The 27,740-nt window shown below is 42.2% G+C and overlaps 1 protein-coding gene across 1 annotated transcript in view; it reads right to left on the reverse strand.

Annotated features, from left to right (window-relative positions):
* LOC111145297 (HECT, C2 and WW domain containing E3 ubiquitin protein ligase 2) overlaps positions 1-27,740 on the reverse strand; it is a 222,453-nt gene that overhangs the window by 18,115 nt on the left and 176,598 nt on the right. The window contains exons 19-25 of the mRNA XM_022500135.1: positions 21,427-21,547; positions 19,659-19,772; positions 9,024-9,176; positions 7,154-7,252; positions 3,800-3,929; positions 2,565-2,711; positions 1,773-1,887 (exon numbers count right to left, since the gene is read on the reverse strand). Coding sequence (XP_022355843.1) covers positions 1,773-1,887; positions 2,565-2,711; positions 3,800-3,929; positions 7,154-7,252; positions 9,024-9,176; positions 19,659-19,772; positions 21,427-21,547 — 879 coding nt within the window. The remainder of the gene's footprint in view (positions 1-1,772; positions 1,888-2,564; positions 2,712-3,799; positions 3,930-7,153; positions 7,253-9,023; positions 9,177-19,658; positions 19,773-21,426; positions 21,548-27,740) is intronic.

A 27,740-nucleotide genomic window follows, 5' to 3' on the forward strand; every position in this document is an offset into this window, starting at 1 on the left:
TTCCCATGCATTTGGCAGAGATGAGCTCGTTGGTGCTAAGCAAATAGTTTTCTCATCTTTAAGTACATTGGCTCCTTATAGCTTTTCTGACCTTATGAATTGGCCCCTTTTTGCTTCTCCTTTGCTGTCTGCGCCAAACCTTTTGGAGGAGGAGGACAGAAATGTCTCTTCATATTCTCTATGAACAGCTGCTTTGTGAACACACGGCAAGTGGCAGCGGGCTGCCTCCTCATTCAGTGCCAACGAGCTGGGTTAGCAAACCGCTGGGTGTCTCAGCCGTTCCCCTGCCTCCCACCGGAGCACGGTCTTCCCAAGGATGTCATTTGGCAAGATTTACAATAACCATGGAAACAGGGACTTGATTAGACACATACAGCAAATAAAGGCTTACAGCATATAAATGCAAACATGGCTGATTGGACTAACAGCATTGCTATTGGAATTTCCTGGTGGGGAAGAGCTAATGAGATTTATGGTAAGCTGCAAGTCTGACAGCGTGCTGGAGGAACTGTGTTCTCGTTCATAAAAAGATCTGGTTAACAAAGTTATAATGACCAAGGCCGCACAGGGATTACACATGGGCCGGCTGGAAGAGACACATTGCAGCAACCCGTGTCAAAAACAGCAGCAAGAGAGACTCAGTTTAATACGGCCTTTCGGAGAGAATGGGCAAGCAAGGCCAGCCCATGGCAGGCAATGAGCTGGAGGGGCCAAGGCAAGAACAAAAGCAATTTAGCAAATGTTAAGGTATTTTTATTCTACTCCACACTTGAAAAAGTGTTTTAAAATCTGTTTCCATGTACTGATAACTGGAGATATGTTCAGCTTTCAGTCTCTTCTGCTGAGTGATTAATTCAGAGACTTAAAGTTTGTATTTTTCACTCCCAAATTCAGAACTACTGCTAACCTTTTACTTTCTGAGCTGAGTTAAAAACCAAAAACCAAAATCAAAACAAAAGCAATTGCTCTTTTCATGACTTTCTGAAAACTGTCACCCTGCAATAAATTTCAGAAAATGTGTTCTTTCTTTGCTTAAAGTTATGGAATAAAAACTTAAACTCTGGATCGTCATCAGGTCCCTTTCAAAGTGTCCTGACTCAGCATCAAATCGAATGGCTTCAAGCGCAATTACTAATTGAAAATTTATAGTGATGTACAGAAATACCACTTGTAAAGCTTCCCATGTGGTGAACTGTCATATAAATGTTTTAAACAATCTAATAGTAGCTTCCTTTTCAGTTGAACTTAATGCTTGAATTTAGAAAGGCCTTTTCAATAAACATCTTGAATTTTGAGAACCATGTCTTATTCCATTTATGTGTTTCAACTGTGAATTATAATTGGAAGTAGTTTAGTGAAATGTAGAAAATCTGTGTTTGCTCGTTAGGAGGCCCAGAGGGTGTGTGACTTCAAGGTTTTGAAGGAAGGTATAGAGGTGGAGTTTGACCAGCTGGACGTGAGCTCCTCAGGGCTTCCCTCACAACACCATAAAACAATTAATTAGTGTTCCTATGGTCACATTTCTTCACCAACAATTAGGAGTTATGACATCCTTAGATGAGGTGTAAACAGTCCTTCCTCCACTTGACAGATGAGGTAACTAGGAACAGAAGAGAATGTACCTTGCCCAAGGTCTCAGAGGAGACTGCAGCAGACCTATGATTAGAGTACAAAGTACTCTGCCTGTCCTGGATTCTGAGACTGGTGCGCTAACCATTTGTTTCCCCTTAGTGTGAAACTAAAAGTCCAGCCATCTCTAAACCACATCTCACCTCCTCTGTATTCCGTGTTGTTTCTCCAGTCACTCAGGTCGATTTCGGCTGTGCCTGCGATGACCAGTTCCAGTTCTCTTGCATCGAAAACAGACACCAGCCTGGCATCCACCACCTGTGGAATAAAAAGAATGCAGGGCACGGCTTATGAATCAGGAGAAATCTCAGCTATCATTAAGCCTCATCAGAAAAGGAACACACAAGGAGGTTGAGGAATGTTCTGGAAGCACTCTGTGTAGGCACTTTGAAAACTGTAAAGCTCTCAACAAATACAAGGTATTTTTAGTACAAGATGGATGATCTTTTCCTGAACAGAATCTTGATTTTATAAAACTGACCGGTTTGTTTTTCTCCTTGAAAAAAAGTCTAGTGCTCCTCCGCAGGAAGTCACATGGAGTATTTGTAACAACTCATCTGAACCCTAGATACCATCGTTTCACATATCACACAGATATGTGATTACCCACCTCTAAGCATGAGTAAGACCTACGACTTAAATGCTGTTAGTGGTCATTAAATCACGAAATGCTACCTGATTTCAGATCATTTTAATTCAGTGAGCTCTTCTAACAGGGCATTAAGGCTTTTTCGTCTTCTTGAAACATATTAAAAATATACTGGAGTTTTTAAATCGAAAGAGCAGCAGTAAATCCACCAAAAGAAGAAGGGAAATACTGCACAGAGAGCACAGTCGGACGGACTGCGGTACCCCAGAGCCCCCCGCACAAGCCCGCACAAGCCCCGCACAAGTCCCGCACAAGCCCCGCACAAGCCCGCCCCTGCTAGCTTCACCTCATAGAAGCCGCGCACTAGGCTCTCCGTCTGCTGCACGACGCCCCTCTCAATCCGCCACTTCACCATCCTCTCGATGTACTCCTTCTTGTTCTTCTCTGTGACTGGGATGTTGGCACCCCCTGGTTTTAATTCTCGTTCGGTTATCTGAAATTAAAAAAAAAAAAAAAGGGCTGAACATAAAGCAACATTCTTGATGTGATAAGAACACTGCTCCCAGTGAGTGGAAATCAGCCAGCCAGCTACCTGTCCTGGCCCTGGCCCGGCACATACCACAAGCAGCCGGGGGGTAGGGGGTGAGGGGGTGCTGGGGAGGTGCCTCATGGAGCCACACAGAGCCCAGGCACTGTGGACAAACTCGGCATTGAGCTGATGTCTGAAAGCCTCAGTAGTTAAAAATCGATGTACTGTAAGTACTGAAGGTTAAGTTTTAAACCCTGACTAAACAAGTAAGGCTTTTAAATGAAAATCAGTTGGCTCCAGATTCTGGCCCACTGCTATTTGAATGTTTGGCAAAAACATATTTTCACAAGTTCCGTTAGGGTTCAGAATCAACTACATATAGAAAGCCAATATTTAAGTAAAGATTTACTTTAATGAAGCAGAATTACATTCAAGTGAATGTTACATTGAGAACTTCTTTTCCAACACGAAATTTAGAAGACCAGCCAAATACTGATGTCTAAATAAGAATATTACCTATGAACCAGTGTACAATTTCTGAAAGAGATCTTTTAAAACCAACCCTTCCACCAACTTTGGGAAAAAACCAATATGATTTCAAACCTTCACCAAAACATTATTTACCTTCCCTCAGCTTCAAAACAACCAATTTCCATTCTTAAATATGAGTGAGAGTTAAGTACAAGTGTCAATTAAATAACTGAATATTCAACTCTGGGGTAGCATGGACTTTTAGAAGCTATGTTTTATACAAGACCATTCCAATATCTTATCTGGATATTTTAGTTGGAAATAAAAGATTGCTTATAACACACAAATAGTTATATAGCTTATAACACACAGTTACCACAATCTGTAAATCAGAACACCTTCATCTGTAGCTGGCATTAAAATAATTTTTGTAACCAAAATTATTGTAACTGTACACAGACCTGGGTTGAAACCACCCAACAAGCCACAAATAAGTAAGTGCATGATCTTAGCCACTGAATTAATTCTTCACCAACCAACAGTCTTTGATTATCACACTTAGTCACCAGTGAGTCACAGACCTGCCCGAAAACTTCTTCATTCACAGTGAACGTGAGGTCCAGGATGTCATGGATGTCATTGTCCTTCATCCACTGCAGGCTCTGGTGGAACTCCTCGTCAAGGTATTCTAGATCACTCAGGTCACACAGACTAAGATGACAGACAGACAGAAACAAATATGTAGGTATGACTATCAGCCAAATGCCAAAGACACAAGGAGAGATACCAAGGATTAAAGGCAAGAACAAGATCAACTAAATGAATGGTGATTCCTGCAACGTTCTTAGTCAAATTCAGTAACCAGACTAGCTAAATAATTCAGAAATCTGGTATAAGATTTAAACATCTGGATATATAAAATGCCTTAAATCAACCAGCCTATCCTTTCTTTTACAGACACAGCACTGGGGTGCAAAGAGTGTCTGCCATTTGCCCAGTCATCCATGATTCACGCCAGAGCAGGAACTAGAACTCTGGCTGACAACTTGAGTCCCAGATTCGTCTGGCTATGTTATCCTACCTTAAAACATTGTTCTCCGAATCCGAAATTTTTTGTATTTTTTTCTCAAGGACTAGATTCTGTGATCCACATTCACATGAGTCCCCTTTTTCTCTATGGTCCTTATTCTTTCTGTGTTTCTGAAAACAGCAAGCCACAGAATCTCTCTACAATTATAATGGTTTTCAATACTTCTCTTTTTTCTACACGGAGAGAGGTGGAATTATTATTTTATGGCCTTATTTTAAAGTGGTAACAATTGATCGGCTTTGTTTTGCTTTGCTTTTTTGCTTTGTTTTGAAATTTCCTCCCATCAGCCTAATTTCAAAGACCATTTTGCTTGGTTCCACCTAAACATTTATTAGGCATCAAGGACGTGCCAGACATCATAACAGCTACTTGACAGCTACTGCCTTCAAGGAGCTCATGGTCCAATTAGAGAGACAGGCGGACAAGAAGGTAAATCAATATAAGGTGATGGTGATTGCCGAGGGTGGGTGACACTTATAATGTGTGTATTTTTACATGTATGTTACACTCCACTTAAAAAAACCCAGATAAGGTAGCTACAGGGAGCTCTCACAGCAAGAATGCAGAACATTTACTTCAACTGGAGATTCAGGAAAACCCTTCTGGGGTAGATAATACCCACATCAAAATTTGTAGGCTCTTTAAAAGCCAGAGAGGTGAAAGGGAGTGGAGGAAGAAGGGGAAACAGAAAGAGGGAGAAGGAGAGACAAACACAAACCAAGCACGAGGGCATGGAGTATGGAGAACACTCAAGCGTACTGGGAGGACCCAAGTGTTAACCACAAGACAGAATGTCCGGAGAAGGCTGGGAAGGTTGCTGGGACCAGGCTTTGAATATCATTTTAAGGATCTTGGTGCTTCAGAATTACCAACAGGTTTTAGGACAGGAAATGACATGATCAGATGTGAGATGTGATTCTGAATTGTTCTATCTGGAAGTCACAGTACAGAGAATTACTTAATATGTTAGTAGAGTGGTTATTAGATGGTGGAGACAATTAGTAGACCAGTATGGTAATCTGGGTAAAATAAAACAAGAGTTTTATATTTCGGGCACAGCTATTAAGGGTAGACAGGAGAAGATGCTTTTAAGACTTACTTAGGAGGTAAACGTGGGCATTAGTAAATGGTTTTACTGGGGAGCATAAAGAAGGATATCAAAATAGGGGTGGCGAATGAACTCATGTTGCAAGCCAACTCTGATTAATTGCGAGTCTTGAGGGCTGTAAATTGAAGAACTCCCTGAGGCCACAACGAGTTCAGTGGGAAAAAGGACCATAAACCATTTGTGGACTACACCAAAGCAATGGAGTGGGAGGTAGGGAAGAGTAGAGTAGGTGCTGCGTACTTGCCACCTCTGTCTGAGGGTGACTCCTGATTTCCAACCAGTCACCTGAGAATACTGGCACCGTGAACTGTGATGAGGCCCAGAGGAGAAGGCACATTTTCAGGGACACCAGTGGAGGAAAGACTCAGAGTAAGTGTATGGGGTTGGGGTGGGGGGTGTTCAACAACAGCAGAAGCAGCAGAGTGGTCCAGTAAGATAGAGACTGAAAGACATTCTTCAGAAGCTTCTACGGGGGGCACCTGGGTGGCTCAGTTGGTTAGCAACAGCCTTTGGCTCAGGTCATGACCCCAGGATCCTGGGATTGAACCCCGCATCCCACATCGGGCTCCTTGCTCAGTAGGGAGTCTACTTCCCCCTCTCCCTCTGCCTGCTGCTCCCCCAGCTTGTGCTCTCTCTTTGTGTCAAATAAATAAAAATAAAATCTTTAAAAAAAAAATTTAAAAAGCTTCTATAGGTTACTGGTGGGAAAGAAGCCAGGCCAAAGTGTGTTGAGGGCACATCACACAGACTACTCTTTCAGGAAACATATATGAGAAGATGAGAGAAGGCAGTGACATGGAAAGAGGCAAAATGGGATGGGGGGAACCAGAGAGGCAGAAGGACAGTGCCCAGTTGCCCAGGGTTTCATCTGCCCAGATGCCAAAAGGGAGGAAAGCAAAAAGTCTTCCTACTGACCCTCTTAAGAACCCATTAGAAATACTTTGTTTTCATTTGAAGTCTAGGCTTCCATTTTACCGAAGCAGGTACATGACCTTGGTCAGGGAACTAGTTGGCCTGAACCCAGCAGTCATTCTGTGCTTCCTCACTGCAAGTTTGAGCTACTACTCCGCTATTAGACAGTTGCCTTCTCCTGTTCAGCCTTGTAAATGACTACTGATTATAGGACGGAAATGTTTGCTCTACATTTTACAATAATTGCAATCTTTCGTTGTGGTAACGATGAAGAAAAGGTTCTGGATATGCTAGATTTTCATCTGCCATACTAAATTACTGTCCTGCATATAGGGAGGTCTCAGGAAAAATATGGGACAGCCCACCTCTAACAAACAAACAAACAAAAAAATAAGACAAAAACAAAACAAAGGAGAATGAAAACTTAGCAGTTGAAGTCTGCATAAAGCAAAATATAAAATGCTTCTCATAAAGGATAGGGGTTTGTGAGTCACTGAGACTAACCCACAACTATTCTATTAATAATCAGCATTAATACCACAGGAATTCCAGTACTGTATTTGAAGTACAGTTGTTTTGAAGAAACATGTGTTGTAACAAATGAGAATAAACTTTCCGGAATAAAGCAAAACCAACACTTTAGGGGCAAGACAGAAGGAGAAGATCAGGAAAAACACAGTAACCATATTTGAAATTGCATTAGTTTCAGAAATCTAAGCACATAAATGACAAGCCCATAAAAGAAAAAAATAAAATATTTCATTTTAATGAAAGAAATACTGCATTCTTACATGCTAATTACACAAGCAATCAAAATTCTCTTACATTCTGAGAAGAGCTTTATAAAAGGGCCTAGTGAAGAAGGCGTCCAACAAATACTGATGTATAAGTGCGAGACCAAGAATCCTCCCGCTGAAGCGGAACCTGTGAAGGAAGAGCACAGGGCAGTTTGCACGTCAGGGAGCAGCTTCTAGGTGGTCCGACCTTCCAGAATGTGGTCTAGCTCTAACCATTGAAAGTTTGTCTAAGATTGTCTGCTTACACGAGGTCCCTGAGAGTTCAAGTGCGTTGCAACCTGGGTCTCCCTTGGGCCAATATTCACATCTACTTGAAAAAAATCTGTTTTACTCTGATATTTAGAGAGATACTGCTCGATCTCCGTCTCATGCCAACAATATCCACCATAGAGCACCCCACACGGACACCATGGATTCCCCGAGAGCAGGCCTGTGAAATTTCCCCAAGCCACTTTTAAGAGATGACAGAATGAAACCAGTGGTGTGTGTGTGGTGGAGGGAAATGTCTCCTTCTAGCTTGTTTGCATGAGTATCAGCAGGATTTCCCTAACACAAACCCACTAGCAATCCCCTTTTGAGGAAAAGCCCCATCTCAGAGTGAGAGGGTTCCTATCTCTATTCTCTCGCAAACCCCTGCTGATAATTGTCACCATCCAAGAATTATGCTTGTGAACATCTGGGGGAGTTTCCTCATGGGCCATTCGGTTCTCTAAAATTTGAAAGCTCAATTCTACTCTGAATCATTTTGGAAACTTTACTAAATATATTGGTCATGACTGGATTTGCTGAGAGGTCCCCTTATTTTCTCTTTCAGAAGTACTGCGCTTTCTACCTCAGGAAAGTCCAAATGTCTTCCAAAAGTGTAAATCCATGTTGAGGTTCATACAGTCCATTTGTAATTTTAGAATTAGGTAGCCAGTTTAAGATTAATATCCAGAAGCTTTGTTTTTCTCTTTGTCCACCTAACTTAGCACAACTGCAACAGACTCAGTTAAGGGGACTGCAGACTGCAGCTGCGTGGGGTTATTCCGAAGACTAAGTCCTACACGTCAACGCCTTCCGCCCACCGATGTTAACCTTCATGGCCCAAAGAAGCTTCTCCCATAAGTCCTGCTTACGCTCTTTTTGTTGTTACTCCCCGTGGAACCAAGCAGGAGCCAGCAAAGAGGGGTTATAAAGGTATTTAATGTGTATAAATGCAGGGACTAAAAAAGATGTAAGGATGTTTGGAAAGAGTACAATTTGGGATTTTTAGAATAAACAATCTTCAGAGGGGAATCCTATACCAGTTTTCCTGGATGATTTTGTGTGAAAAATTAGGAAAGCGGCAATGCCTGGCTACAAACTTCAGTGGCTAACAGGGTAAGTCACTGCTGTGACTCCACACCATGTCCTTCTGCCAGGGTTCTCTTCTACCATCAGTTCCTCCAGGGCACTCCACCCACCACTCCCTCCTACTGGAATACATCACCATCCTCAGCCAGTGTCCCAGCTGCTCTGCCCCACCCCCAGGGTTGGCCACTTCCTTAAGGGTGCTCCAGAAGCTGTCTGACCTCTGGGACAGGACCTTCTCCCACCCTACCTCAGAATTCAGAGATGCCCAAGAGTGTAGAGAGGAATCTAGGGATTTTGCCAGGAACCTAACATCATCCGGAACTCCCTTCCAAGGGGGAAAATCTTCTGAATTCTACCCAGTTCACCTGAAATTGGTCTTTTGGAATATAACCTATCCTAGCTTGGAGAATGCCTTTTAAATTTGACAACAAAAGTAAGTGTCAAATGAAACTGAAAATAGGTTTTTCTCCAAGGAGGAAAGTGTTAAAAGAATTGTGGGTTCCAATAAAAACTAATATCACAGAAAGCAACTGAAGGAAAGTGTTGGGGAAAAAAATACTTACCATTCATGGTGATTGTCTACGAAAGCAGACATGGGACTTATTTGTACTGTGTATGTGTCATTGGCTGAATATTCAAATAAGCCATAATATGGGTTAAAGAGTTCTCTGGATACGAGGAAGAAAAATTCTCTGGAGGGTCCACTGTAATCCAGCCTTTAAAAAAATCCACAAAAAGAATAAATAGTTATTATTTTTTTTTCTATATATTGGGCACATTTTCTACAGAGCTCAACTTTTTTTTTGATATTTAAACTTTATTTTTTTCAGTGTTAACTTTTTTTTTTTAAGATTTATTTATTTATTTGAGAGAAAGAGAGTACAGGAGCCGAGGGAGGAACAGAAGTAGAGGAAGAGAGAGATTCTCAAGCTGACTTCCCACTGAGACAGACCGCGCAGCAGGGTTTGATCTGAGATCATGACCTGAGTTGAAATCAAAGAGTTGGACACTTAACCAACTGAGCCATCCAGGGACCCCCAGAGCTCACTTTCTATAGAACACTCATTACAACTCTAATTGCCCACATATCTGGACTATCCAGAATAAAGTGAATTATCATGTCTCATCCATGTCTTGACCTAGAATAGTGAAATGGACATTTCCGTGAAGCATACCCAAAAACTAAAGCTACACACAGATAATGAACAGACAATACGACACTCATTTGCTTATATGTATATACATATAAAAAAGGTACATATTTTCAATGTCTGGAACGAGGTAATGGAGATAGGAGTACATTAGGAATACTTTATTTATTTAAAATATTCCTTTAAATACAGAGAGTATCAGCTACCTACATCCATGGGACATGGAGTACTTATGGACTTCTGAAACATTCTGAAATGGGGGAAGAAAGAGACATTTGTGAATTGGTAAGAGAATAGTACAGATACAAGACCCCCTAGGAAGATCAGAGGCAAAAAAAAAAAAAAAAAAAAAAAAAAAAAGGGGCAAAAAAAAAAAATAAAAAAAAAAAAAAAAAAAAAAAGAATGATAGGGTTCAAGCAAAAACTTTAAATTATAAAACACCAAGGAAAATTATAGACAAGTAAAATGAGGGTGTCTAAAACTTCCTAAAGGAAGGTATTTGGAGAAGAGGCTGAAACTCTAGCACCTGAACCACAGTGTAAATTCCATTAAACTCACAAGGACATCAGGGTCAAAGTGAAGTATGAGAAACGGTTGTGTTAGCTTTGAGGAATGACAAGTGGTCAACAATGCTGAGAGGAAACATGCGGCAAAGAGGAGTTTGCAATAAAGCGATTTGATACGCTACATTTAAAGTGAAAAATACAAAGTACGTCTATCCCATGATGACAAGCTGCCACAAGTGTGCAAGGACAGGAGGGAACGCCGGAGGGGGGCAAAAGCAATGGGAAGCTGGGTGGTGGGATTTTGTAAGACTTCTTTTGTTCACTGTATTTTTTTTCTCTTATGGAATTTTCTCTAGGGGCATTACTGCATATTTTTTTTTAATGAAAAAGAAAGAAAAATCATCTGAGTCTTGTCCAGTGAAGGGACTGTGTAATAGAGAAAAATTGCCTTATTAGAGGTGAAGAAAGAGATGGGATACTAGTAAGAAAAATAAAATGGCTTTTATAGGTCTTAGTTGAGAGTTTAATAAAATTTACTTAGAGGGGAGCCTGGGTGGCTCAGTGGGTTAAAGCCTTTGCCTTTGGCTCGGGTCATGATCTCAGGGTCTTAGGATCCAGGCCCGCATCGGGCTCTCTGCTCAGCAGGGAGCCTGCTGCCCCCTCTCTCTCTGCCTGCCTCTCTGCCTACTGGTGATCTCTCTCTCTCTGTCAAACTAAAAAAAAAAAAATTTACTTAGAGCATACTTCCACTATTCACATTCTACTTCCTCAACTTTTGCCATATCGGAATATATAGGTACTGCTATGTACTTAATACTTTTCAGTAAATCAACTTTAAATTTACTTGCTTTTCCAACGTAGCCTGCACTTACATACTGTCTATGAAATTATGAGGTGCTGGCTCTATTTTTTTCTAATACGCATTGAAAGAAACATGTAAATATTTTAAAATGTCAGTTTGCGTAATAGCTCAAATCATCTCACACATCTCCAGTGCTCACCACACTGTGGGAAATATGAGTGTAGACAGGAAACCTATGTGTGCAGAAAAATGCACACACAGCACGCTCTCAGGACCAAAGAGGCCTTCGGGTGACATGACAGAAGTGCTGTCTTGAGGCAGCTGAGTGTAACGCAGCTACCAGGTGACCACCGGCTTGGAGAGACGATGCCAAGATTACCCTGCGGACTCCTGAAGCTGCACGGAGGCTGCTTCCCGAGCACAAGGATGCCGGCTGCCCCTTCACATGCCAAGACCAAGGCAGTCGCCTGTGGCTTCCTCCCACAGTCCTACTTCGGGCCACTGACGCCACCAAGATCAAGTAGAATGATTCTTCCACTTGAACGTTCTTCACATACTTAGAGGCATTCTTTCCACAAATATTTGAGTGCCTACTATAGTCTGAGTACTAACCGAGATGTAAAGACAGAAAATTTTTTTGAAAAGTCATTTTCTATAGGAACTCAAAGTTTAGCCATTTTGATATGGGACACTCTCCAGGGTGTGAAAGTCTGATCTCAAGGGCGGTGTCTAATACTGATCACAACACTAGGTTCAGTCTTGTCAGCACGGAGCTGAGGAGGAGCCCTTACCTTCTCTTGCTGGGCACGCTTCTCTGCTAAGGCAGCTTAAAGCTACCTTGCCTTTTGGGGCAGCCACTTTGTCGTCTCACAACGAGCCAGTCATCAGCCCAAACCTCTCACCTGTGCCACTTCACCCCAAGCACTCTTGTCCTGTCTGCAGGTCTGTATCTTCTCCGAACCTAAGTACTAGACTATAATTCTTTCTACTGAATTTCACTTTGTGAAACATTATCCATGTTCCAGTCTACCCAGATTCCTGTGGATGCAAAACATCTCTCTAAATTTCCTATTAATGGTGAATTTCATCAGCAGACTCCTGTCTTTCCAGAAATAGAGAATGCCAGTTAAAGGCACCTTGGAAGTCATTTTGTCCATCACCTCATCTTATTGAAGACTGAGGCTGAAGGAAATCACAGACTTGGATCAAAGGAAAACTGCCAGGGAGACTCTAGGGCTTAACACAGGTTTCCTGACCCCACGTTTACTGCTCATTACTCCTTACAGCCTACTGGTCAGTACACTTTAAATGTCACCAAGACTGATAAAAATGCTGCTTATGAAGCAGGGGTCAGCAAACTATGGCCTGTGGGCCAAATGTGGCCCATCCCCTGGCTTTGTAAATAAAGTTTTATTGAAATGCAGCCATGCCCATTTGTTGACATGTTGTCCGTGGCAACTCTCCTACTCTAGTGGCACAACTGAGGAAGAGAACAGGAAATGGATGGCCTGCAAAGTCTAAAATATTTCCTATCTGGTCCTTCACAGAAAAAGTTTGCCAAAGCAGGATAGAAGAAAGTGGAGGGAAAATGCTACTTTATTAAAATACCTGGCTGCCTATAAACCCTCCTCCGCAGTGAAGACCCCTTCAAGGCAATACAATGACTACGATATCCTAGGCAACCTTAAGAATGGTCCAACTACTAAGTATGAGCCTGTGAGGGAACTCTGGCCCACAGTGGTCCCTGGCCTGCAGGGGCTTTCAGATAAGGGTCACAGACAGCTGAAACCTGAGCAGTTCTAGGAGTCAGCTTTCTTATAAAGAACAACGGGTATAAGTAAATGAGTCTTTAGCTGCTTAAAATTGTGGCATTCGGTTAGAAATAGCAGGTTTTCTCTGAGCTTCAGTTCTCAGTGTTTTCATAATACTGCTCTTAACAGAGTGTGTTATAATAATCTGTTTAGGCGTCTGCCTCCCCTATTGGCACATCTAGGCTGTAACCATACTAAGGGCAGGGGCTGTGTCTTTCTCATTTCTGTATCCCAAGTACTTTGTTTTTTTTTTTTTTAAAGATTTTATTTATTTACTTGAAAGATAGAAAGAGAGAGGGAGAAAGTACAGGCAGGGGGAGTGGCAGAAGCAGGCTCTCCGCAGAGCAGAGGATCCAGGATCAAGACCTTAGCTGAAGGCAGATGCTTAACCGACTGAGCCACCCAAGCACCCCTGTATCCCAAGTCCTTAAGCCTGACACACCACAGGGGCTCAGTATCTGTTGCTGAATCCGTAAGTGGAGCTCTCTGATGCTCTCTAAAGAAAATCAACATAATTTACATTGTTATTTGACATCTAGCAGAGAGAATAATTTTGCCCAAGCTCACCTTCAGGGGCTGTACTGATTCAATGACACTAATAGGTCATGCCAATCCCTGAAAGACAACTCAGTGTGCACAGTGTCAGGATCCACTCAGTGAGTTGCACTTAGAAAGCCTGCTCTTGTCCTTTCCAGGGCTCATATCGTCTAATAATACGGTTGTTAAACCAACAAAGATGGATCTCACTGATTTGTTCTTTATGGTAAGAGCTGATTCTGCTGAAGATAACATGAACGTTCCCTGAAGTCTTAAACTGAAAAATAAAACCCCCTTTTCCCCCCAAGAGAGAATGAAGTTAATAATAGTTCCTCAAGGAGGAAAATGGATCTTCTCTAACAGCTCAGATTTTTATCTGCCTTTTTTTTTTTTTTTTTTTTTTTTTTTTTTTTTAACTCTAGCAGCACTGACAGAGCCAGTGGAAAGCCAAGACTGTTTTTAAAGTCTGATCTGATTATAAGCCAAAGCTTAGAGTGCATATCTGAGACCGGGTCGTGGGTTACAAATTACATATGTCCACCCACTTCAGGAAGGCATGTCCTGGCAGGGCACCTCGTGCATGTGCTCCCTGTAACCATGTCTTACGAACCTCTTCCACATAAATAGTTAATATGACTCAGATCACGGGATCGTATGCTACATTCCTGTTTGGCCAGTTCGGTTGGTTCCAGAGCCAAAGGCTTGGCCCGGAAATACAGAAACTCCAGACAACGGGTGTGTAGCCACACCACAGCTGCATCTGAGGGCATTTTGGAACAAGCACAGATGTCTTTAGGGTGGCGGTGGAGTTCTGAGCCCAGGAAATGCTGATAAAGCATTTTAAGCGACCATCCCGTTGCTGGGCCGCCAGCACCCAAGCAGTCACAGGATCCAATACTTGTTAAAATGATTTTATCGTTGTAGCCTCCTGTTCTGTATTTTCAACCAAAAACCACTGAAAGCAAAGTATTCCAACGTAAGTCGACTACTGAAGGAAAGCAGAGGAAGGCGCTGGGAAGTCACACCATCGTTTCCTACAAGTTTTCTGGAAGAGAGAAAATACTTTGCTTTCTTAATAGCTGGTTCAGGCACACGAGGCCTACCTACTCATCTTCTGATTCAGTGTCAGACATCCAGAGCAGCAAGGCCAAGTTCCTGAGCCACTTAAGGAGGCCTGCTGGGTGAGTAAGGGATTTTGCAAGCAATTAATATGACAAACAAAGTGTTACCTGCTGACGTCAAGCCAAAGTCTGGATACGGTAGCGCCCTTCGGCAAGGTTTGGATTACTGAGGTTAGCCTGCAAAGGTCTCTTTTTGGAAGAAAACAAGCAGGACCATAAAGTTTCACTTGCAGCTTTATAGACTTTTGAGGAATAAATGGTCAAACTCAGGACCCCAAACAACTTCTAGCAAGGATGAGACCAGTCATATGTAAGAGCTGCTGGTTATTTCATAGCAGAAATGCAGGCAAACGTTCCGGATCTCATCCTCCTCGTGACTTTGATTGGCGTCTCAGGAGAAATATCCCAGAAGGAGCTCATCTGTTTAAGAGCAGATGGGGAGGGGATGGCACACCTCCCCTCCCTAGTCAAAGTGTGGTTTTGCAAGACAGACGATTGATGCCAATAGATGGCACCTTACGTATAATGAACTCATTCTTTCTTAAAGAAAGGTGCCTTTTACAGATTTGGCCGTGGAGGGAACAAAGAGGCGAGGCAATCACAGTGTAAACATCCTTTCTTTATCCAGGCCATTATGTCCTCACTGTTTGGGGTACGGAGAAGTTAATGGCCCAAGACACCTTATCAGAACACAACAGTCCCCCTAGCTAAGTCTTGATCCCACATAAGCTTTAGTTGCTAGAGCTTTTAATTTAGAAGAAAATAATATGCTGGAGAACATGCAGTGCTTTACTGGCCTCCTTCCTACAGAAGCAATTTCCAGGCAGACAGAAGCCCAACAGAGAGAGGCAACCACAGCATGTAATTTCCCACCACATTTTGTCAAGATGACTCAGTTTCCAGCCATTCTGCCACTGCTGACCTGCCATCCTTCCCACTTTGCAAGGCCAGAGAACCAAATTAACTTGGGTGGAAAATGTAATGACCAGAACAAAACCTCCAGTTCTGACCACATTAAATCACAGTAGTTTGCTTAGCAACTGTCTGCTTTTTGTAAAAAGCCAAGCATAACATGAAGCACTATTTTAGCAAAAAATAATAATTACTTATCAACTAATACACTTCCAGTAATAGGCTCTACAACTCTATGTATATCCTAAAAAGTGAATGTATCTTTCACCAATAATCTGAGATTGATTTTTTAAAAAGACCTTATTTATTTATTTATTTGAAATAAAGAGAGTGAAAGAGAGCCTGAGAGGGTAGAAGGTCAGAGGGAGAAGCAGACTCCCTCTGGAGCTGGGAGCCCAATGCAGGACTCAATCCCGGGACTCCAGGATCATGACCTGAGCCGAAGGCAGTCGCTTAACCAACTGAGCCACCCAGGAGCCCCTATTCTGAGATTAATTTTGCCTCCCATGGAATTTGTAAGTCATCTGGTAAATTTCTGACTATAAATTTTCCCATATTTCTCTTGATTCTGCTCTTCCATTTCAGAACAATCTTTATGTGTGTTTCAGATCTATGCAACAAGACAGCCAAAAGCAGAGCTGAAGTGTCTCTATGAATCTGCTAATCCATACTTTCTTGGAGTGCGGGCAGATGCAGTTTTCTTAAAAATAAATCCCCTTCTCTTTATGTCCTAACTTCTCTATTGTAAATAAAGACCTTGATTATGACAGGTAGGGAATATAATCACTGAGATAGTACCAATAAGAATTGCAAAGTATTATTCCCCCATAGAGAAAAATAAACTTGACATCAGCAACACAAAACACAACTCTACAGATACACCACCCCCCCTATGAATTTGGGCTTCTCACAAAATTAACTGTTTCTCTATATATGTAACTCTACTGACCTCAAGTGCAGAAGGAAGTATACACGTGCCCAAAATTACTCTGGTGGCACCCACTCACTATCCAATAAGGAAATAAGAAAAGCTCGGGGAAACATTTCCTAAATCACCCCCAAATCCTGACTATATCCTTTCTTTCAGTAAATGTTTCATTTTAGAATAGTTTTTTATTTACAGAAAAGTTACAAAGATAATATGGAGAATTCTTGTATATGTCATACCGTTTCCCTCTTATTAACATCTTACATCGTATATAGTACATTAGTTATAATTAATGAACAGACACTAAGGTATTAACTAAAATGCATACTTCATTTAGATTTCCTTAAATTTTATACCTAATGTTCCTTTTCTGTACCAGGATCTCATCCAAAACACCATATTTACATTTAATTGTCCTGTTTCCTTAGGCTTCTTCTGGCTGTGCCAGTTTCTCAGACTCTCCTTGTTTTTGGCGACCGGGACAGTTTGAAGGTGTACCAGAGTAAGCTATCTTAGAGGATGTCCCTCCTTTGGATTTACCTGTTGTTCTTCTCATGAAGAGACTATTATTATGGGTTTGGGGGACAAAAACTGTAGAGGCCAAGTGCCATTTTCATCACATCATAGGAAGGGCCCATGCCCTAGCATGATGTATCACTGCTGACTTCAACCGTGATCACCCGGCGGAGAGTTTGTCAGGTGTCTCCCTTCTGGACTTGCTTCTTTTCCCCCTTCCCAAACTGTACTATTGGAAGAAAGCCATTATGTGCAACCCACAATTAAGGAGTGAGGATTTATGCTGACTTGTTTGGAAATCTTCTGCACAGGAGACTGGTCTACTCTTTATTTATTCATTTATTTATTTAATCACATATTTATATTAGTACAGATATTTATTTTATACTTTGGGTTATAATTATAATCCAATCTTACTTTAATCGTTTTCTTGCTCAGACAGTTGGGAGATCTTTCCGTTGGCTCTTGAGTCCCTCTGACATAGCCCCATCATTGTGAAAATTTTGAGCACTTCTTTACTTTCTGACACTACAAGACACTTCAAGCCCCATCTCATATATTTCCTGTTCCATCCTAGAATCAGTCATTTCCCCAAGGAGTACTAGTTCCTTTTATTGAAGAATGATATTACAAACCAAGATCTAGTCACTGGGTGTATATATTTTAAATACCCATTACTAGGACTAGACATGAAGAACTTACAAAGGGACACATTTCGTGAGCATTAAAATTAATGAAGGGAAAGTGACAGAAAACTCCCAACTCCACATTTATAGTTCCATGGAAAAATGCAAGTAGATTTTCACTTTGGATATTTATTACAATCCAGAAAGAAATGTCATTATCTTTAATTTTAATGCAATGGAATTAATGTGTTTGAGAAGGTGGCAAAGTCTAAAATAACTTCTTAATTTATATTATTTTGAGGTTTCCATTTTTCAGCAAGAATGCTATTTTATTCTTTCAAAACAGCATTATGTATTCTCAATGCCTTAGCAGCAAAGTGTAGTCTAATCTAATAATCTCTAGGTACGATATCGACATGATAAAGCCATGAGACCAGAAACTACTTGACCCTATTACTCCAGCTTCAAAGGGCCTTAAGCAGAGGGGGTTGATTATGGCTGTTCTTGATGGCTGAGGTCACAATTCAAAGCGCCCCCCTCTTGTTTTCCCTCTGGGGTTACAGCTAGGAGACGGGTGATGGAAACAGGCAACATCTGGACATTGGTGGCAAGCAGACAGAGCTATCAAACCACACTCAGCCTGGGAACAGATGCCATCAGTCCAGATCACAGGGCGACTACTTTAGGATGATCGAGCATGATAAGCATCTGCTCTATTCAAACTTAAGTACCAGGGCTTCCAAAGACTCTTGCTTACGTCTCTAAGATCTCAACAAACTATGGTCCAAAAAAGAAGGAGAGCAGCTGGAGCTCTGGGGGAGGAAAAGTATTCTCATCCAATGACACGGGTTATGTAAGCAAATATTTGGAATTCCATGCACACCTATGTCTAGGCTTAAAACATCTGCCTTCATTTTCAGTTGTGCACCTGCATCTTAGGCCAAGTAGCATAAGCTAGAAGCCCACTACGGCCCTTCACCAATCAAAACAAGTCTCAGGCAAGCTTCTGTCCAATTCTGTCACCTAGTACTGTTTTCCCATATAACATTCTACTTTAAGCTAGTCACAGCTGGGAGACTGAACACATAATATGTGACGAGAGCAGGGGTTATCAGTCAGCTGGAATAGTGAAAAGACACATGGGTAGGAAAAAGTTCTGAAAGACCAGAGTTCAACGGTTTTGCCTCTATCCAGTGCTGGCCCAAGAGTCCCGGATGAAAGGCCCAGATCTGAGTCCTGATTTTACTGTCATCTAGTTCCATTAGCACCTGCAAATTACTTTTACTTGGGAGCCTTCAAAGTAACCATATGCTGGACGGCTGGATTTGTTGGATGTTACTCCTAAGAGTCTATAATCTAATATACTTTATTCCGAGGCAGGACTGAGAAGGGTAGCTTTAAAATGATCCAAATTAAGAGTCAGTAAGACAACCCGAGTTCAGGCCATCATGTGGTACTTTTTAAAATTGCTCTAGTGATGGCTGGGTTACGAAGGAGGTGCTGAGACTCGAAACTCAAACCTGAAATGAGGAAGGAGGAGGGGTCTGGACAAGAGGAGAGCTGTCACCTTCTCGAGTGTTATATGAGAATGGCTGTGTATATTCGGATGCAGTAAAAAGCGTGTAGGATTCTTCGCTCCTTCATTCCTGAACCCTTATCTCCATGAGCACACTCATGGAAGACTCGCAGAAGGCCAGAGATGCTGGTCTAGTGCAGGTTGTTATTTTGGTAGGCGTGTTGCTGTCCCCCGCCAAAAAAAGAGAAAAACTGGCAACAGAGAAATAAGAACCGAGGCCCAGGAATTACTGTAGAAGCTTCCTGGTAGCAGAGCAGGATTCTAATTTGATTCTAAAACTGAGCTTATTTAACAGGTGAAGGCTGTTCTACTCACACCCAGCACGGACAAAACCATCACAGACATTAGAATTCAACTTTTGTTTTTTCCCCCAACGCCCCACTTTTTCCCTTTAAGAAGGAGATGTAGAGAGAAGAAACTAAACCAAACTTCTGCTCTCAAAAATGATCTATAGTTCTGAGTATTTACCAAATAATTTCTCTGTCAAATGATTTAAAAAACAGAGAAAGCCATTAAAAAAAAATAAAAAAGGAAAGAAAAAAGAAACAAAGAAAAGAAGAAAAAAAGCTGAGAGGTTTATGTGTCTGAGAATGGCATTTCCTGCCAGCATGGTTTCCTGTCTCAGGCAGCCACAGCGACCATGACCATGTGGTGACACAGCCCTCCGCAGCCCAGCCCGTGCTCCACATGCCACTTCTCTGTTCTACTCACCCTTCCTCCCCGACAAATGTGACGTATAGCTTATTTCTCTGCAAGTCTTTTCTGGAGTAGCCCATGATCTGATTAAAAGCATCTTCCAGTAAGTGATCTCTTCTGATAATTAACCTGTCCATAAAAAGACAATGTGAAAAACAGATTATTTCCTAATCCTTATCTTTCTAGAACTGGGCACTTTTTTTTATTCCCTTCTCATTTACCATAGTTAACCGGGGGAAAGGGGAGTGACTTAATACATTTCTGGCTGCAATAATGCGTATTTGTCTTGAACTCTTAACAGTAGAAGCAAAAATTACATTAAGTGAATTGTTGGTAAGCAAAGCACCCCACCTACAACATATAAAAACAAGTCCCGAGCTCTTTCTGAATGGTCAAATCAATTTATCCCAGAAGGAAGATGATTTTAAAACAATACAAACACAAAACTTTTGTTTACTAAGGAAGGACAACCCGATGAGGTCATGTTTTAAGTGTGAATGCACCTAGACAAGGAATTCAATTACTAAGTATGCACAGAGATGACTGTGTGAACCAGGAGAAGGGAAAAAAAAGAAAAAACAACAAACCAAACCTCCCCATGTTCTCCAAAGCAGTCAGGTTTATGCCTGTGCTTAATTTAATTTTTAAATTAAGTGAATCTGAGATTCCCCAAGTGACAGCTACAAATGAATGATACTTGTGGCCTATTAATCCACTTGTGATGATCATAATGAAAGTCATCCTGAAGCGAATAAAATTTGCCTTCAGTACAAATAGTCACGGAAAGGGAAATGATAGGGAGGCTGGACACAGGGAAAGCTGAGCTTCTGATCTCCTTTTTTGTTTGTTTTTAAGTAGTCTCCCTGCTAGGCATGGAGCTCAGTGTGGGGTTTGGACTCATGACCCTGAGGACCAAGCCCTGAGCTGAAATGAAGAGTCAGACGTTTAACCGACTGAGCCACCCAGGCGCCCCTCCAGACCTTCTTAAGTGAAGGGTGAGAAAGGCAAAGCTCGGAGAGGTGGGGTGTTTGGGCAGGTCGAAGTGTGTTGAAGGGTAAGGAAACTGGGACCTGAGAATACACTTGAGCCAGCCCCTCTGCGGGGCTGTGAGCTGGGGAGCGGTGGGACCACTCCTGGACCTCTTTGCAGACCCCCAGCATCATGGCAGCGTGGCTGTGGAGACCCTTCCTCCCCTGAATTCTCTCAGGGGCACAGGGATCTCTAGTGGGTACATGAGGCAGGGGTGGAGGTGGGGATAAAAGAAGGATAGGTAAGTAGGGAATGAAAATAATTCTAGGCCAGATAACATGATGATGTTTAAATTTCCTCATTAAAGTTGGGTAAAGAAAGGCAGAAACAATAGTCATGACATATTTCTTTGGACAAGTGAAGCTTATTCCACAGAATAAAACAGAGCTGAGCAGTGTTCCCACCCTCAGGTCAGGTCAGGAGACAGTGATGTGCCGTAGAGGACACCGTGCCAGCCTTTTATCTAACAAATAACACTGTAAGTGAACAGAGAGGCACTTTTCAGGAGAAACAAATTAGCTTTTTATTTTGCCTATATTTTTACAGGGAACGTGGTGTTTGTTTTAAAACCTTAAGCTGAATGGTGCTTAATGCAGAACTCTGTCATAGATGAGCCTGTAATTGCCGCATGCCACAATAATTACGCCGGCTAAAACAAAGGCTGTGATCCCAAATTACAATCCGTTTTCTGTGTTCCCGACTGCATCCCAAATCCTCACCGTCACCCAGTCCTGAGGTCTGTATTTGGACTTACTTTAATTTCCCTGGGCCTTGTCCATATCCTTTCGTCTCTAACTTCCTGTAAAAGTTCCTTAGTTTGGCTTCAAAGTCTCGCTTATAAGGGGCTGGCGCGCGGGCATTGGCACGCTGAGTACCTGCGGCAAACCACAAAAAGAGAAGGTCTGGGTCTGTGCAATGTCCCGATGTTCGTCACATCACCGTGACAAAATACTGTCGGGGGCTGAGGCCACAGGCGACAAGGGAAAGGACACAATTACTTCAGTGGTTTCGCTTTTCACCTCCCCACGTCGGAGGTTCTAGCAGAGCTGACCCGAAGCCTTAATATATTGCTGTGTGGCATTTTGGTTGAGAACAACAATCCTGTTTGCATAGTTACAATGGTGCCCATGTGTGTCAAATATGTTTCCCTTTTCAGTCCCAAGTCATATGAGTCAAACAGAATTACTCATGTCTAATGGTAACTGTTCAGGGTGAAATATCTCCCTCTGCTCGCTGCTGAGATGATATCACGGCAATTAGATGGGAAGTTACAATGTGAAAGTATGTGGTGTATAAACCAACAACAGTGAGTTTCCAGACTTTGCCCTGTGAAAATGTACAAAATGTACAAAATGATTCTTAGATATGCACTATAAGAATTATTTCAGACTTATAATCACATACATTTTCTATGGTAGGGTAGGATAATCTTGACATAAACAGACAATTCAGGCATAACTGTAGACTCACATGTTTCTTGGCCACACAAAGAATAAACAGTGCGATTTGTTCACTTTTAATACGTGCCAGGCGCTAGGATCATCCACAGATAATCTAAAGGTGTTTCATATGTCATCCAACGGTAGGTTTCATTAATAACGTGTAAAAGTAACACAGTTTGTTCCTCTTTCTGCAGAAAAGTCTAGCTTTGTACCACAGGGGGACTAACCAAAAAACTGGGACCAAAAAATGGATGATAAATATGGGAATCAGACACAGAGCCATGACAAAAACACTGCACATTTCCATGAAATATTTTGCAACACAATGAATGGGACTGGGAAACATAAATTGTGAAGTCTTGTGCATTACATACCACATAAGCTCATTAAATATTTCTTCAATGAGTCAGCTAAGTGATTACTGTTCATTGCTAACACTGTGTCAGAGTCAAAATGCTCAAAATGAGTTAGGTGGGACTGCTGAAGTGGATATTTTGGTTGCGAAGACAGAAATAAAACAAATCAAACAGTCAGATAGATAATTAAGTCCTAATCTAGGAGGTGGACAAACTATAAAGCACAGGGGACAAAACCATATAGACTTGGGCTGTACCCAGCCCTGATGACCTATTTTGCTTGGCATACAACTGTTTTTAAAGATTTTAAATTAACTTCCAACATTTAAAAATTAGGAGATTTCAAGTAAAAAACAAAACAGATTTTCTCTTGAAGATCACTTGGGAACTCTTGCAACAGCTGGCCTGCACTTTCCTTAGGGCCACATCGGGCAGCTGTTCCATTAAATGAAGCATGTGCCACAACCACTCAATGATACCAACGGCTTGGCCCCCCTCGGTCTTTGCATTTGGGATCAGTGTTCCAGAAAAGTAATGGCAAATGAGGATAAGTAGAGATCAAGATGGAAAAGGCCACAAGGAGAGGGCTTTATGGGAGCCAGGCCTTGTAAACAGAGGAGGATCTGTATCTTATATGGGGCAGGGCAGTGCGGGCTGGGAGAAGCACCGCGGGCTTGTCTGGAAGGCCCCGAGGAGACTGACCCGGAGCACAGGGTTGTGCTGCGGAGTCACTGGGAAATTTCCTCAGAGGGTTAGAGCCAAATTATGTGAAGAATTTTAAAAAACCCAGCTGAGGACTTTGAGCATGGTGCGGTGAGCAGTGGGAAGACGTTAGAGGATCCTGAGCGAGGCAGTTACAAACACATGGTGTTTTTTTAAAGCAGGGGTTTTCGGCGTGTGTTGGGTGGATTCAGGGTGGGAAGGAAAGGAGGGGTTTTGCGGGGGGCGACCTGGCCAAGAGTCGCTGCAGCCCTGCAGGCCTGAGGGGACTGTGGTGACTCGGAGAAGCATGCACAACGTGAAATGAGAACTGCCAACAGATAGTTAGTAGGGCAGAGACATGGGAAGCTCCGACGGCAGCATCGAGCTTTAGACAGCAGCAGTTAACTGTCATTTGTGAAGCGCCTGCGGTGCGCACAGAGCCACGTGCTTTCCAGACGGGATCCTGGGAAACCCTGGCAGGTTTACGAAGCCGGCATGATGATCCTCACCGGCACCACCACTCGGTGACTAAGGAAATGTGCCGGCGCGTGGGAGCTGGGATTTGAGCCGGGTCTATGGGACGCTATGAGCAGCGTGGGAGAGGCTGGTGGACAGGGGCACGAGAAGCTTTATACAGACTGTGCTGGAGACGAGAGCCGTTCAGGTGGATCTCCTTCCCCGGCACTTGAAAACACAGTCCTGGGGTTCCGGTGAGAGATGAGGACCACATCTGTGCACTGAACGAGTTTGGGCAGTAGGATGCTTTGTGAGTTAGCTGTTTCTGACATTATCTGCAGAGAGGTGAATACTAAAGTCATGGGGAAATGTGTTGGGGTGTTAAGAATGGATTTTAATAAAATCGGCTACTAATCAATGATATGTCTAGAGAGCTGTTTGCATGTTTATGAAGCTTTTACCCAAAGATCTAAGATCTACATCATAAAGGAAACAAATAAACTTGACCTTAAAAGCTCTAGGATACAGAAGCCTCTTACGCAGCGGGTTCTCAATCCTCACTGATTTAAGAAGCTCTAAAAAATCCCAATGTTCAGGTCACACCCAAGACATATTACATCAGAATCTGTGGGGCAGGACCCAGGCATAAGAGTTTTATGCAGCTCTCCAGATGAATCCAATATGCAGCCAAGGTTGAGAACCATTATCCCCTACAGGAAGGTCAAATGTAACCAATGAAACATCTGGAGAACATCCATAGACCGACAGAGGCAATGCTTCCCTGTATTTGAAAAGCATCATCTGCAACATGAAGGATCGTGATCTCACTCTTGGACAGCTAAGGGACGTGGCAGCGTAGCACGGGGCCACTCAAGTGTGGCAGAATAAGGCTGTTGGTCCTGCAGCTTGAGAACCTGTAAGCTAGTAAACCTAGATAGCTCAGAAAGCCGCCATCATGAGTCCGCTTTCAAGAGGGCGATTATTAATAGGGAAGAGGAAAAAGAAAAACAAAAGACTGAATGAAAATCTTTCAGGACTCTAAAGTTGATTGCTTAAAAAAAAAGCACGTATACTATTGCTGTATAATTTGAGACGCTTAAAAGGATGTGGGAAATGCCACAATTCATTCCATCATTATCAATATGGACACCTAATATAAATTAGCTCTGACTCCATTTATGCTCTAGGTGAAGAGATCCAATTACAGAAACTCTGGAGACACAAATTGTTAGATGCAAAAATTCTTTTGCTAATAGTTCTATTATAAAAAAAATCATTTACACATTACTTCATGGTTTAAAAATTACAATAAATTATGCTGTTGGCCCTTGCCAAGTTCTTAATGCAAGTCGGGTGCCCTGCCAAGAAATTCCAGGGCAAGAATGCTGTTACTTCCACTTTAGAAATAAAAAATGACCTTGGAAGATTGAGCTAATAGCATTGTATGGGAACCTTAACTACAAGTAAAGTTTTAGGATACTGCTATAGAGAGAGTAACCTTATGGTCTTAAAAAAAGGAAGTCAGGGGCGCCTGGGTGGCTCAGTGGGTTAAGCCTCTGCTTTCAGCTCAGGTCATGATCTCAGGGCCCTGGGATCAAGCCCCGCATCAGGCTCTTTGCTCAGCAGGGAGCCTGCTTCCCCCCGCTCCTCTGCCTGCTTCTCTGCCTACTTGTGATCTCTGTCTATCAAATAAATAAATAAAATCTTTAAAAAAAAAAGGAAGTCAGATACAAAACAGTCAGTGTTACATTTAGGAAGTAATCAAATAAATGGCTGACTTCATGGGTGGTCAGCATTATGTTAATTATTTGCAGGAAAATTTTTAGTAACAGATATTAGGTTTTTTCCTTTATCATTGTTAGGCAGACCTGAAGTATGATAATAGTAGGATATTGTTTCCATTTACCATTATGAAATTGTATAATCATATACAAACTAAAGAATTCTACCTGACAAAATGCTTCAGGGCATAGGAGAAATATTTTGGCATCAAATCACTAGGAAGTCTGGGTGTTTTGAATTCCAGATGTGCCACCAAGATCTGAGATGGCTCTGGTGACTGGCCCTCACTCTGCATTGGATGGGATGGAGTTTGGCCTAATCCAGCAAGGCTCTGGCCTCTGTACTGGGGTAGCTCAGAAGACTACTTCTCTCCTGGTTCACTTTCTAAAAAACGTCTCTACGACTTTTTAAAAAATTTCTTATTATTTTTTTATAATTCCCTGTTAGTGAACAAACCATGAGCATTATAATAATTTCTGGAGGACTCGGTCTTCTGGAATATAGCTCAATAATTAAAAATAAGGGGAAAGAAACACTTCCACAATGGCTGACCCAAAGCACAATTACCAAAGTTTTTGCATTTTTTCTTTATTCTCTAAGAGTAGTGAAAGGCTCTAGGTCACTGTTGTGAGCCTGCTGATGTTTCCATTTACAAACTGTTTATTTTTTTTAAGCTTTTATTTATTTATTTGACAGAGAGAGAGAGCATGAACAGGGAGAGGGGAAGAGGAAGAGGGAGAAGCAGATTCCCCATTGAGCAAAGAGCCTGATGCGGGACTCCATCCCTGGACCCCAAGATCATGACCTGAGCTGAAAGCAGACACATAACCAAATGAGTCACCCAGGCACCCCTCATTTACACACCATTTATTTTTTAAAAACCAACTTAATGAGCTGATTTTTTAGACCTTGCAAATCAGAAGCAATATATTAAAGGGGGAAACTAAAAGGCACACCAGTGACAGGCATTCTCTTACAGCCTTAGGGATGGGGGGACAAGGGAGACTAACAACAACAATAAAATTTAAAAATACCCGTATATCATGGCACAGACAGTATCTGGCTGTCTTTCAGTCTCTGGAATCACAGCTTCCCCATCTCCACCCACCCAGGGACATCCTCCATCTGCACTGTTTGGTTCCTAGTTCATCTTTGTGGGGCTGAGCAAAGAGAAGTAACACTTTTTCTAAACACAAGTGCAGCTGATCCTTGAACAACACGGTTTCAACTGCATGGCTGCACTTAGATGCGCATTTTCTTTTAATAAATACAGTACAGAACTGTAGAATTTTCTCTTCCTTGTGAATTTCTTCATAACATTTTCTCTAGCTTGCTTTATTGTAAGAAAGCAGTATGTAATACATGCAACATACGAAACGTTTGTGTTGACCTAACTGACTGTTCCTGTTTCAGGCAAGTGTCCCGGGAACGGTCGGCTAGCAATGCTTGAGTTTTGGAGGAGTCCAAAGTCATATGCAGGTTTTTTACCTCACGGGGGGTTGGCGCCCTTAGCCTCCACAGTGTTTAAGGGTCAACTGCTGAAGCTACTTCAGGGACTGTAGGCAAGATGGGGGAAGTGTGCAAAGAAGGGAGGAAAAGAGAGACAGAAAGACCAAAGAGCGGGAGATGAGAAAAGCAGCAGCCAAGATGCTGGCTTTCAAGAGAGAAAGAGGAGAAGAGGGCCCTACGGGGTCTCACTGTGCATATCCCATGCCCTCAAGACAACTTTCAGCGAAGAACCCCATGGCTCTTCAGTGCTCTCTGGTCTGTTTAACCCTGTTGCATGTAACCTGGTGCCCACCTAGCTTCCAGATAGTCCAGTTTTAGTCAAGTTGTAACAGCTCTGTACGATGATCCCCCAAACCTGAAACATCTTTAATGCACTGTGTATAGGAGAGCGGCGAGAAATATAATGTATTTGTGAAAGAGTTCCAGTAAATGGTGGGTTAAATTCTCTGACACTTAGTCATAGCTTTGGTTACATGGAAAATTCACATATGTGAGCACATCTCCAATAATACTAGATAAATTAAGTGTTATTGCATTTAAATTCCTAGAAATGTGGACTTACAAAAGGTCCTTAAATAAACTTCTGGGTCCCATATTTGGCACAAGAACTATATGGTGTTTGGAAAGATTTTTCCCTTCTGGCATAGCTAAGGTCAGGACTGGCATTGTAACGGCCCTAGAAAAACAAACCTTCACATTCCAAAATTTTGACCAATTTCAGGTGAGCTTTCTAACAGCTGCTAAAATGAGCAAGTCAAAGTTTCCAAGGCCCCGCTCTCCACTGCACTTGAAAAGACGTAAATGTGCTCAAACAAGGAAAA

Source organism: Enhydra lutris, unplaced genomic scaffold (assembly GCF_002288905.1).
Source record: "Enhydra lutris kenyoni isolate GAN:26980312 unplaced genomic scaffold, ASM228890v2 scaffoldscaffold1, whole genome shotgun sequence".
Taxonomy (NCBI): domain Eukaryota; kingdom Metazoa; phylum Chordata; class Mammalia; order Carnivora; family Mustelidae; genus Enhydra; species Enhydra lutris.